We start from the raw sequence: 12,974 nt of genomic DNA on the forward strand, positions 1-12,974 counted from the left end.
ACAGGAGTAAATTGAAGGCTTTGAAGTGTCCAAGTGGTATGCATGAAGCTCTACTTGGCTCATTCCAAAATCAACAGAACTCTTTTACCACCTATACAGAAAGGGATGCTCGTCAACAGCTTGTCACTGTGCTGCAGAAACTTAACACAAGGAATGAAAGATGGGTTATGTGATTTGGCTGACAGACTCCATGACAATAACTCTAAAAGCACAGCAAAGATCAGTTCAGGACAAAACATACTTTATTGTACTGTAATGTCAGAAGTACAAGAAAAGTACTGCAGAGAACCATGCTAATGGCGCTTCCAGGGTCTGTGAAGGACAGAAGTACAAGATAATGGGGTACTACTGTACTCAGTGCAAAAACTGATTCATTTGAGGCACAAGTACACTATTGTTTAAGCAGCTTGATTCAAGCACAGCTCTGGTATGTGATCTACTCTGTTTTCTTTCTATGTGACATTTCTAGAACAAAGCTACCTTTACATGAAAGAGGCAGTAGATTCAAGTCAGGGGTGTCCAACTTGCCACTTGGCAACCAAAAAAAAAATTTAAGAAAAATACTCTGCATAGTCACCCTCCACATCTTAAGTTTCAGATATGGAGCTGTGTCTAGAGAAGAAAAGTTACTCTGAAAGGTCAGAACCCAGATCCATTTGGCTGGGTGGGGTTCCCCCCCTTCCTACGTCTGTGGGTAACTTAATTCACGTTGACCACAATTTATCCAATAAGAAAAAAAACCACAACCAACTCATATCTTGGGTAAGAAATCATACATATCTAACATTCAAATAAATTTCAGCCCTTGAGATCCTAACTTATGGCTTAAGACACAATGAAATTGTTTGGGCACCCTTGAGTTAAGTTAATGAACAGCATTTTTGCTAAAAAAGGCAAGCAAGATCACTGTTTTAAACAGAGCTGCCCTCTACAAGAACAAAGCAGGAATCCAAGTCACTAGTTACTACTAGGCTGACATGTACTGCTGCCCAGAAAGATAAAAACATAACATCACAATGAAAACGTTCAACAAAGTTGAAAGATAAAGGTTTCAACACCAGAAGCAGCATTTGAAAACAAGCTGTTTAAGTTAATCTTTTCAAGAGATGCAGATTGCATAACTCTACGCATGAACAAACATGCTGGCAATCTTCTCCTTTTACACAGCAGCTGTGTTTAACATAGGAAGTTCTGGGTTTAAAGAAAGCTACTTGAAGAAGAATTAAGATTTGCAATTCCCTGTCTAACTTAATGAGATTAGTAGAGAAACGAAAAAAAATGACTACTGAAACAGTAGTTCCTCAGTGGATCCCTACCATTACAAACACAGCCGGATTTGTAAGCAATGCAAGACTAAACAGACAGCTATTACTTTATATTATTACTATGCTCATAAGTTACATCTGTTAAAGTTAAAAAAAGCCAAGCAGTTTCACCCTATTTCAAGGATAGTTTCCAATCAACACCAGTTTACATGGTGAATGGGACTTCACGAATAAACAAGGAATGGTGACTTCTTTGGGTCAAGAATGACAAGAAATAATGGGCTCTGTGCTACCAATCAACCTCAACAAGAATATGGCACATGGGCCAGCCCAAGCTGTACCAACACTGAACCTTTAGCACTCAGCACAAATTCGGATCTCTTCACTTTAGCTAGCAAACCAGGTGAAAAGGCTGGGTAAAAAAACCCCAAAAAACCAAAAACCTAACTAAAAACTTAAGCCAAAAGTTGGAATATACTTTTAAAAAAACATCTGTAGTTTTAAAATAACTTGATGCTGACATCAGTTTGTGCAAACTAAAAAAAAAAAAACCCTCATTGAATTTCTCTCCAACAAAAGAAAAATCCTGCAAATATTTTCCTTTTAGCCCACTGTACCTTAAGATACAATCTCAAATCTAACAGATGTAAATGAAAGAGAGAAGAAGTTACAGCATCTGCACAACATTCTTTCTACAAACAGCTGCTGGAGGGAAAGTAAAATATAAAAGGAATAAAGAAAGTAAGGTTCCATCTGAAATATTCTCACAATCTTTCCCACTTTGTAGTCCATGAATCCGACTCTGATGCTAAGGTGACAGTGTATGTAAGCAGATTTTTTTGTTGATTTTATTACATTGGAGTTTTAATTGAAGAGAACCTGAGAAGGGACTGGGGCCCCTTCAGGAATTGTCGGATGGAACGTGCTCCTCGAAGCCCTCGCTCTCCCGGACCAAGGCTCGCTCCAGGATAACGCGGCCCTCCTTGTAGCGCTGGCTGTCCTCGGTGGCAAACTCATAGATCCAGCCCAGTTTGCTGTTGCAGTTCTTGCAGCTCACGTCCCGGACCATGTGGCGGCCGGTGAGCATGACCCGATCCTGAACTTCACTGTACTGCAGATTGACCACCTGGGACAAACACACAGGCACAGAGAACAGCACAGAGGATTAGTCTGCCTAGGGGAAACCTGCTCAATGACACACTTAGAAGGGAAGAGCCTGTGGCACCACACACAACTGAAAACTGCAGTGTAAAAAATCTCCTGTGTGAGAGAGAGGGTAACACCTTAAAGATGGGCTTCATAGTGATGTAAAACCCTCACATTTTAACTGAGAGACATGGATTGCTATCACAAAATATGCAAAAGGGCTGTGTTCAACTCTGGGTGAGAAACTCCCAGTGAAGAGCTTGTAAATTTGTATTAAACCACTTGTAATGTATCTAACTCATTTCTAGCAACTGAGTGATCACCAAGTCCCAGAATTCAGAAACAAAATATTAAAAGAGGTGCTTCTTTAAAAATCTTGTGGTACCTTTGAAATAATTACCTAAGAAACAGCCAGGGTCAGTGGCTGAGAATGTAGACATAAAACATGCACCTTTTTGTGTGCTGTATCAGGAGTTTAAATATACTTGCAAACTTCTTTTGCAGCATCACCACAAAACCAGGATGTTTACTTCATTGAAAAGTTGATGTCAGAACTATACCCAAGCTGATTCTAAAAGATGGGACTGTACTACTTTCTTGGCTTAGCACCTGACTGGTTCAAATGTACAGCTTCCAACTGCAGAAATGCAAAACCTCAAACTGCTGTAATGAAACCCTGCTATTTAACATTAAAAAAAAAAATCTAACCTCCAGGATCCAGAGTTTATTGAACGAGGAGGAAATCTCTCAGTACTGATAAGATTCGGGATACCAGAAGTCCCAGAGCAAAACACAGTTAAGACACTATTGATGCCTCTATCAACTCTGGCCATGGACAAATGGCTTATAAGAAAAAAACAGAACTAAACCAAAACAAAAACAAAAACCCCAAAACTAAAACAAAACCAAGCATTATATGTTCAGGAACTTTGTGAGAAAGCAAAGGACAATTACCATTTTTTTCAATTAATCTAATGGACAAGTCTTTATGCAAGGTTAATAAATAATCCTACAATTCACTCAAAAATTTTGACATCTGTATGTCAATCTATTGAATTGAATCAATTAAAAACTCTTAAACTAAACCAGAGTATTACTGTCTGTAAAAAAGATTGTGATTGATTGTGGCAACTTAAGTTGCCAGACTACTGTTACATTAAATGTATTTCAGAAATTAAACAAAATATTATCTAGATTTTTTTTTTTAATTGCATAAAAGTTAAAAAAACCTTTGGAACCCTTTGACAGATACCAGATACTCTCAGAGTGAATTTGGGGTTCATATTACAGAAGTCTCTGAAGTTGAAACTCCATCAAATTTTGGCCTGAGGCCTCTACATACACAGTCTTCTTTACAGTCTTTCAGCATTTCAGACAAAACTAATTTAGCTAAGTTTCTTATCAACAGTAAATGTCAAATTTGACTTCAAAGACAGAAAAAAAAATAAAAGTTAAAATAGTAATTACGCAACACTTTAGCCAAGAAGTTTTTTCAATCTTGTGACAGATCCATATCCCACAAACTCATTTCTCAAAAGTAAACAGCAGTTCCTCCAGCTTCTTACCAACCTTGTTAAAAAGAAAGGCCCTTCCTGTGGCCCCTGTAAAGCGAGTGGAGATGAGCTCGGAGCGGTTGGTCAGGATCGTGTCGCAGTTTGCGCAGGAGAACAGGCGAGTGCCACCAATGTGATCCAAAAAAATTCTTCCCATTTTTACAACTTATCTAAGTTTCTACTCAAGACCTGAAAGCAAAAAGAAACATCATGTAAAAAAAGCATTTCAGCAAAAAAATTGAAACTCCCAAACATCCCATATATATGGCAGAATATTCTTCAAACCAATTCAGCTAATGATTGCTCCAAGTCATTCCTCTGTTGGTGAACTGCTGAACTTACAGTCTGTCTTCACCCTCTCATCAAGACAAGCTATTTCCCAAAGTGACCATTTCACCAATAAAGATCACATAAATACAAACTAATTACATTAAATGAGAAAAACACAAACTGAAACCTTTAAAATACAATTCAGTGTTTTGCAGACCCCCTACAGTTCTTAAACTCAGAAGCTTCCACTTCTTCTAACACAATACTGAAATTCTATTTCAGTACATTCCCAACAACTCACTCATCTTAGTCAGCACTAAGAAATGAAGCACTGAGAATTACACTGAGTCACCAAGACAATTATAGCTTAATTTTCCCAAGTCACCCCCACCTTTTATAATACATATTTATTATGTCACTTCCCCATAGCTTTGCACAATTTATGACACATGATCACACAACACCACCACTCAGAATGTTGGTATAGCACCCTGGCTGCTGTATTTGACTTGACGCTTTGTTTTGTATACAGACCAACATAGGAGAGATTTGGATGCTATTTCACATAATAAACAATCCACCCAGTCTTTACACCAGACAGTTTTATATACAAATGTTTAAAAGTTGTCTAATCCAAATATAAAATACTATGTAATTTATCCAAGGTATTTCCAAAGCCTTGTCACTAAAATACCTCAGCAACTCCAATGAGGGAAAAAAAACAGAGCTAAAAAACTTTATGCAGATGACCTGCAGTGCCTGACACATCAGCCTCTTCACTGCTTAGGAAAATTAAAGTGTCTCACCAACTTGACACGAACTAACATAAATTACTCAAAGTGAACTAGTGAGTAGGCACAGAATGTATAGCTGAAAACTTAAATCATGAAGGATGATGTAACATGACAAAGGAATTGAATTATGATATTTCCCTTTCAACTGCAGAAGTTTTATGACTAAACTTCTGCAGTTAAACAAGTTAAATGTACCTCCATTTATGTTTCAGATGTGGAATCAGAAAAATGTATTGTCTCTGCTTCTGTCATGCAGAGCAATGTAAAGTAAATCTGACACACTGCAATATTAGAATTGTGTGGGCTTTACTTTTCAGAGCAGAGACTGCCGTTCATAGAGAAGTCAATCAAATTCTGTGCTCATCTAATTGAATATTCTAAGTCAAACACCATTAATAAGCACAAATACCTAATTTAAACTCATTTCAAGGTTTAGGGGATCAGTTTCTTAAAGTCTACTCTTAACATACACAAAGCAAATGGACTAAAACTTGCACCTGCACACACAGAGCTTAACACATCATTTTTGCATCTAAAAATCACAAGTCACTGACATAACGATTTTTTTTCCAATTGCTTTATTTCACACTTTGTTTTCTTACAATGTGAGGCAACAAAAAGGGCTCCTAATATTGAACAGAGAGATTTTAGCTCAGGTTCCTTACCTTCAGATTTTTCAAATCACTATTAATCTTCTGTATCCCATCTGAAGGATACATAAAAATTAAAAGCAATGTCATGACTCTTCCTTTTAAAGGTGATATAATACCCATTTCTCTTCTTCAAAGGATAAATAAAATAGGTCTGAGTATTAGAGATGTGATTCCACTCAAAATATGGAAAGTGTTTTCATTTATATTTCTCTAAGCTTTATACCTTTCTAATATGCCTTTATCTTTCCCAGCAACCAAAGCAAAAAAAAAAATTAAAACATGAATAGTGACAAAATGAGAGAAAATCAACACACAATAAGTGTGAATAAACAAGTATCAGTAAAAGTCTCCAGCCAGAAGAAACCACAAATACAAGCAATTAAGGCAATTGTAACAGATATGCCCATAAGGCACTTGGCCTAGGTCCATGTGCCATCCTTCCTAACTTTGGATTATGTTATATTTGTGCTGATTGTATTGTGGATTCAAAACAATTAACTGATCATAAGTTACAGTAATGTGGAATCAGCATCCAAAGGGGTATTTCTTTCAGAGTAAACCCAATCCTCACCCTGTCAGTACTTTTAGAAGGTAACATAACATAAATCCAAACCTGTCCCTATCTCACTAAGAGCAACACACACACATAGCCTGGTGTCCAGAACAGATCCTTTACACAGACTGACCCTGCACAGCATGACATTTTGAAAAATGCACCTAAACACTTCAAATGCAGTGCATCACCTGCCTAAAATCGTAATTCGTGTCAGTGGCCTCAGAAAAGCATTAGCCCAGAGACATTAAAAATAGAAATTAAATACTTCAGAAGGGAGCACAAGTGCAATTCTAGCAAGCAAGTTCGAAGTCACAGCAACATTCAAATGTATTACTTCTGGATATGGCACTATGGCATGGACTGAACTCTTAAGTCCCAAAGATCTCAAACATTAAAATAAATGTGTAAATAAATATATTCAAAGACGTAAGGCTGAAAAATCTGCCTACTAATACAAGGCCTAAAATCCTCACTTATTTATGTCACCTTAAAGAGCTGAAAGTAACCTAAACTCACAGCAGAATCTAACAAACCAACTGGTACCAGAATACATTTTTTCAGAATACAGTGCATAAGCAAATCTATATTCTTGAAATAATACATATTTTAAAAATTTAGAAAATTAAATTCTACAGTGAGCACTGTAACAGTCACAACAACATAGATTTTGTGCATGTTTTCTTAAGAAACTACTAAAATACTGTAAGGTTACCAGAGTGTCTAACTTTTTCAAAGTAACCTCTACACTTAACTACCACTTGATAGACTTTGGTCAAAATAAATAGCAGGCTACAGCTACCTCTGACCTCAGTTTTGATTGTTGAATTCAATGAATCTGTAAGGGTGCAGCTGAAGCACTATAAAACTAGTCACCTTATGTAAGTCTTTATGTTACTGCTCACAGTAGTAAAAAGCAGGAAAAAATTACAAAATTACTTCAAGTAATACAGACTTAAAATGCCACACTTTATCATGGATTTTCTAGAAAACCTAACATGGAAATTTTGCTTTTTCCTCTCCTGTAAAATAGAGAAACTGATTTCAACTTGAAACCATTTCACACTCTCCCCTTCCTTTTTCTTCCCCCAAGCTAAAAACACAGCATTCACTTATAAGGCCAAATCAGGAGTCTTTATCCACAGCAAGTACCTTCTTTCTCCTTATGTAAGGATGCTGAATCCTGTAGGGTATACTTACTGCACACAGGAAAAAAACAGAAGCACAACAGCACAAGGGGAAAGCAATTTTCCATAGCTCCCAGGCTCCCGCCCCTTACAAACACAAGTGGTGTGTACAAAGTCACCCAAGTTAACGCTGCAGATTTCTTTCCCTATAGTTTCACTACCAATTGGAAAGGTGCAGGCGTCTATTTATGTTCACACATGCATAAATGATCTGGAAAAGCCACTTACAGGCAGCTTTGATAGGCAGTGGGAGGGCTCTTTTAAATGAGGAGAAACCAAAGAATTGTGAAACATAAGAGCATTTCTAAAGCTTAAGATCCTCTAAACGGGGAGGAAAATACAGTAAGTGCACTTGGCCATTCATCCACTATTTACACTTAAAAACCTAGAAAATAACTTCCACTTGTCCAGAGAACCGGTCAGGTTCCCTAGTGCTACTTACAGCTCCAGAAAGTGACACTATCCCACCAATTCCATCATGCTACCAGCAGAATTTTCCGAAGTAGTGGACCAGGATCTTGGTTATTCACAAAACCAAATGCTGAGGAAAGAACAGATTTTTTTTTTGGCTCATGATTTCACTTTTAAAATCAGCTAAGCATTCTTTACTGGGCATGTATCAGTGATGAAGTTCTAGCGCTCCTGCCTTCATGCAAATTACCAAACACAGTGATTTTATTAAATGAATGGCTGCAATGTAAGAAAGGCAGACTTATTTACTTTCCTTAATGGGATATAAAGTATCTATTGCATGTCCAATCTCTCCAGTTCCAAGAGAGGGGTACTTCATGAACTGAGACATGACAACACTTCCATTATTCAGCACCCAGACCACCTTCCTGAGAGGACCTTTAGGAGAGCAATCAATGAGAGTTCATATTACCTAGCAGGTCAGGCTTGCTGACATTGCATGGTTTTGACAGTACATTATTCTGACAGCATAAACCTTGATACCACTTCTCAATCTCTCTGTGAAAGACTTCCTCCCTGCATGCTTCTCCCAGTGAGTGCATGGACAGACAGGAAACACAGGCACTGTGGCTGAGTGCTGTAATGTGTATTCCCAGAGCAGTAGCTCCCAAACTCCCCAAACACTTTCAGTGTTGATTTCAGCAACACTGAGCAACAACCGTATCAAAGGGCTGACGTTCAACAGCTTGATTTTGACCACTGTCTGCACACACACCCAAAACCACCTGAAGCATCACTTGGTTGGTATTTGTACTACCTCATCTGCCTATCTTCACCATCAATAAAGAATGAAAAAGTAACACAAAGTATTATTTATTAACATCTTTAAAACTAACAGTCAGTGTTTTCTTGTCCTGGAATGCATCTCTTGAAGACACAGGACCATCAACACTTGGGAGAGCCAGCAAGCACTTTCTCTATACACTGGACTGTGGATATTTCACAGGAGGAGCCTCAGAGTTGCTTCAGCACCATCTACTGCGTTCACATCTACGACAGAGAACAGCTGCTAGTTAAAGGACAAAAAACTGTGACCGCCTCTCTTTCACCATTTAACCAACGAAAACCATTTTCCTTTGTGAGCAAATAAGCATTCTCTACCCTCTGGCAAAGAGTTATGCATTCCCCTAAGCACACTGAAACATTCTCAAGATGTACGTACCCTGAACCAGGCTGAAACTTCATAACGGCATCTCGGGAACTGGGCTTCAGCTTCCTCTTCTCATCTCAGAGATGGACAAAAGAGGAAAGAGAATTCTTAGCACAACTGCACAAGACCAAACGTTAAAGAATCATAAAGGAAAAAAATAAAAGTTGCTCCTTACCTTCCCAGGTTTCCCTGCTCACAGGTGGGGGCACATCCAAAAATACACACGTGGTCAGTCTCTTGGGAGGTCAGAGATTCAATGTCCACCACCAACTTCTGCGACTGTCCAAGTAAACAAGGCCTGGTCTCTGCCTACATGCAGAATTGAAACCACCACATGTAGCCAAATGTGGAGAGAAAATGAACTGGACCAGCATACAGTGCTCTTTAGAGCCATCCAGCTACTGTATCAAACTGCGAAGGGAACTGAACACAGTCCAAAGACAGAAGAGGCTTTGGCAAAGCCCAGATGCAGGGCACAGCACCCACCAACAACAGGCTGCCTCGCAGGATGAAAACACCCTTCTGCAAGTTGCAGCAGTGTAATTTTGTATTGCAGGGTGCAGTAGTATCATTTCCTATTGCAAACTGCATTTTTTCTTAGGTAAAGCAAGCACTAGGACACTGGCATTTAAATTTGTTTATGTCATATTGGTGCAGTGAAACACTAATCCAGGGTGCTCTGTTTCACATTTACAGAGAGCAGAGGCACACTGAGATGGGTGCTTGTTTCTCATACAACCCCCCTATCTCAGCATCTCCCACAGAGTAACTTAAACCCTCACAATACTCTTGCTAGATAACATATAAAAGTATTAGTTTACAAATGGTATCACACTCAGATTAATTTTCTTTCCCACCACTAACTACAAAGAGTCCAAAATCAGCAACTAGTCCTGTCTCCCTGCTTCTTTTTCCCTTCATTTTCCTCCTTTCCCCTTCCTAATTCCTCCACTGTTTTTAAGAAAGCTGTATTTCCTTGTTTTGTAATAAATTTATTCTTATGCTACTTAAGCAGTTGAGACAACTTTCGTCTATGAATCCATTCTGCAACTTCCAGAAAGCTAAACTACACATTTTCTGTTTTTATTAATTTTAGTGCTGAAATGATACAAAACTTCATCCAAAGACATCACTGATTTCATGAGTCATTAAAAATGAAATCCAATAAACAACCTTTTAAGAAATGGTGTAAAGACAACCATCATCCAAACCAGCCACATCCAGCTGGCAGAAAGGGTTCTAATACACTAAGTGCATATCACCAAGAGATTTATATATTAACTAGAAAGGTCCTAAATGTAGATAAAGGCTCCAAAATTAGAGATCACCTTGCTAACAAACATCCATGGTGTACAGGCATTTCATGTACACATTTAACAAGTAATTTTTAACTTAAATCTTGCTTAAGGGAATTACGTATTTTGGTGAGAGCTGATTTAATATTTGCCCCATCTAAAGCCATTTCGCAGTGCAATGAGCAGCCCAAGATTTCAACACAGGTCAAATGTTAGTAAACAAATATGAACCAATGACCTGACTTGAACACCACCCCTTCAAGCTTGTGATGATTACCATGTTAAATACAGATATATAAAAATGTGTACAGCTCTCAGTGTGTGGCAAGTAACAAATACAGCTTGTTCTTGTCATCTTCTCTGTTGGGCTTTGAGATGCAGTTTCATTTGTCCTCACACACTTGGCAACCACACTTGAAACTCACTCGTCATTATTAAAATCTATATACAAACAATAAGCTCTGCATCTCTAAGTAATTCTGTAACTACGGAAGTGAAAGTAGCAGATGACAGAAGCCTCCACACAATACTTCTGAAGACTACTTTAGAAAAATTGAGCAGCACTTAAAAACTGACAGTTTTGTTTGTCACACACTTGAATTCAGCCATCCAGAAAGAGGCTCTATCTAAAAATATACGTAGGATTATATATATATATATATATAGCAGTTACATATATATAATGTATATATAGCAGTTACATACAGTCACGTGAGGGAATGTTTACAACTGGGGAGCAAGTTCCCCTCCTTTCAGTCATAAACATTAGTTAAGATAATGGTTAATCCGGAGCCATTAGTTGCTGACATCAGGAGTTGTTCTGTGATACCACTTTCGAAAGAGCCCTACCCTGTTTCTCTCTCATAAGACCGTGTGTACTTGCTTTGTTATTCCCTCAATCTAACCCTAAACACGTGTTTATTGTTTAAAGAAACCAAAGACAAATAATTTATTAAATTGTATGGCGATATCAGTCCAAAACACGGCCTTTATTCTTAAATAAACACGCTGGATTAATCTAACCTACATCTGCTTGTGCAGGACAGCTGAGGGGTGTGCACAGAGTAACAAATGAAGCAGACAGACAACAGTCTTATTTTTGCTTTGACTTAGAACCTTTCCAAAAGCGCCGGCAGAATATTTCAGCTCCCTGGGAATCCATACTTCCACCGGGAAAACCCCAACCCGAGCGCTAGCAGCCGAATGCGCCTCGCTGCTGAGCGAGCCGCCAGCACCTCCACAAAGCAAACAAGCACCGGGGCCGGCTCGGTGACAGCTCCCGGCGGGAGGCACCTGTGCGGGGGGACACGGGGCTGCTCCGCCGGCCAGCGCTCAGCAGCGAGCGGCACCTCCGCCCCGGGAGAGGGGCGAAGCGTCAGGCGCCGCCGCCGCCCCCCGTGCCACAGGGCAGGGCGGTTCAACCCCCGCGGAACCTCCGCGGCCGGGCCCGGGGGCGGCGGCTGCGGGGGCGCCGCTGCCGATCCCGGAGCCGATCCCGGTGCCGGTGCCGCGCACACACAAAGCCGCGCGCGCGCGCGGGGGCGGGCCCCGGCCCGGCCCGGCCCGCGCGCCGTCACGGGGGCGCGCGCAGCCAACCGGGGCCGGCCCGGCTCGTCCCGTCCCCCCCCCACCCCCCCCCCTGCCGCCGCCGGGCGCTGCCGGGAGCGCAGGAGCCCTGACAACAAACAGCAGGAAACAGCTGACGGGGAGGCACCGCCGCCGCCTCCGCCGCACCGAGGGGCCGTGCCCGGGGCCCACCGCCGCCCCCCATCCCCGAGCTGCCCCCGCTCCCGCACCGGGCCCTGGCATGGCCCCGCGCCCACCCGCCCGGGGCCCCGCACAAGAACCGGCCCGAAAAGTTGCCCCGTGCTGGGCCGGGGGAGGAAGTTGTGTCGGCGGCGACGGGGAGGGGGTGCTCGGTGCCGGCCCCCGCCGGGAAGGCTGGGCGGCGCTGGGAGACGCTGACGGAGAAGGAGACGCGGTGGGGGAAGGCCGGTGCTTTGTGGCGGCGCCGGGTAACGCACCGGGTCAGGCAGGGCCGACCACTGCCCCTTTCCGCGCCCGTCGCCGGACCGGAGCGGCTCGCCCGGGGCTCTGCCGCGGCCCGACAGATACAGCGCCGCGGCGCGGCGGTCGCCACCTCCCTCCCCAGCCGCCCTGGCCTCCCCTGGTAGCGCGGGGCGAGTGCGGCCCCCGCCCGGTTACCTGGCTGCGGGGAGCGGCGGCGGCGGCTCCGTACCCGGTGTCTCCCCCGCCCTCCACGGCCCCGGCGCTCCGGATCGGCCGCGCGGCTCCGCCCCGCCGTGGCCCCGCCCCGCCTGTCAATCAGCGCGGCGAGGCCCCGCCCCGCTCCCGCCCCCTCGCTGCCGCGGAGGCCCCGCCCCTGCCGCCTCGCGCTCCGCCCCGCCCCGGGTCGCCTCACGGCCGCGCCCGGCGGGGCACGCCGGGTCACAGAATGGCAGAATTACAGAGTTATAGAATTACGGAATCACAGAATCATCGAATCATCAAGGCTGGAAGAGACCTTTAATGTCATCTAGTCTGATCATCCACCTAGCACTAGCACAGTAACCGCTAAATCACTACACCACAGCACCCAGCACCACGTCCAGAAGCCTCTTGAACACCTTCAGGGAT

The 12,974-nt window shown here is 42.4% G+C and overlaps 1 protein-coding gene across 5 annotated transcripts; it reads right to left on the reverse strand.

Moving 5' to 3' along the window:
* Window positions 1-220: 220 nt before the first annotated feature.
* YPEL5 (yippee like 5) lies at window positions 221-12,674 on the reverse strand. Of its 5 annotated transcripts, XM_054630682.2 has the most exons (7): window positions 12,543-12,674; window positions 9,218-9,351; window positions 9,055-9,118; window positions 8,729-8,882; window positions 7,864-7,962; window positions 3,981-4,153; window positions 221-2,391 (listed from the first exon to the last, which is right to left on the reverse strand). In XM_054630682.2, the coding sequence occupies exons 6-7, from the start codon at window positions 4,119-4,121 to the stop codon at window positions 2,167-2,169; spliced, it is 366 nt and encodes a 121-aa protein (XP_054486657.1). In that variant the 5' UTR covers window positions 4,122-4,153; window positions 7,864-7,962; window positions 8,729-8,882; window positions 9,055-9,118; window positions 9,218-9,351; window positions 12,543-12,674; the 3' UTR covers window positions 221-2,166. The 5 variants fall into 5 exon arrangements, with proteins under 5 accessions (XP_054486657.1, XP_054486659.1, XP_054486661.1 ...); XM_054630684.2 differs by lacking the exon at window positions 8,729-8,882; XM_054630686.2 differs by lacking the exons at window positions 7,864-7,962; window positions 8,729-8,882.
* Between the last annotated feature and the right edge of the window lie 300 nt (window positions 12,675-12,974).

Source organism: Agelaius phoeniceus, chromosome 3 (assembly GCF_051311805.1).
Source record: "Agelaius phoeniceus isolate bAgePho1 chromosome 3, bAgePho1.hap1, whole genome shotgun sequence".
In the NCBI taxonomy this organism is placed as follows: Eukaryota; Metazoa; Chordata; class Aves; order Passeriformes; family Icteridae; genus Agelaius; species Agelaius phoeniceus.

Bases quoted from the DNA above. Each gene is read 5' to 3' on its own strand.
- YPEL5 (XM_054630687.2), bottom strand. From the start codon at position 4,121: ATGGGAAGAATTTTTTTGGATCACATTGGTGGCACTCGCCTGTTCTCC. The intron at 2,392-3,980 runs GTTGGTAAGAAG...TGTTTGTCCCAG, and splicing joins GGGCCTTTCTTTTTAACAAG to GTGGTCAATCTGCAGTACAG.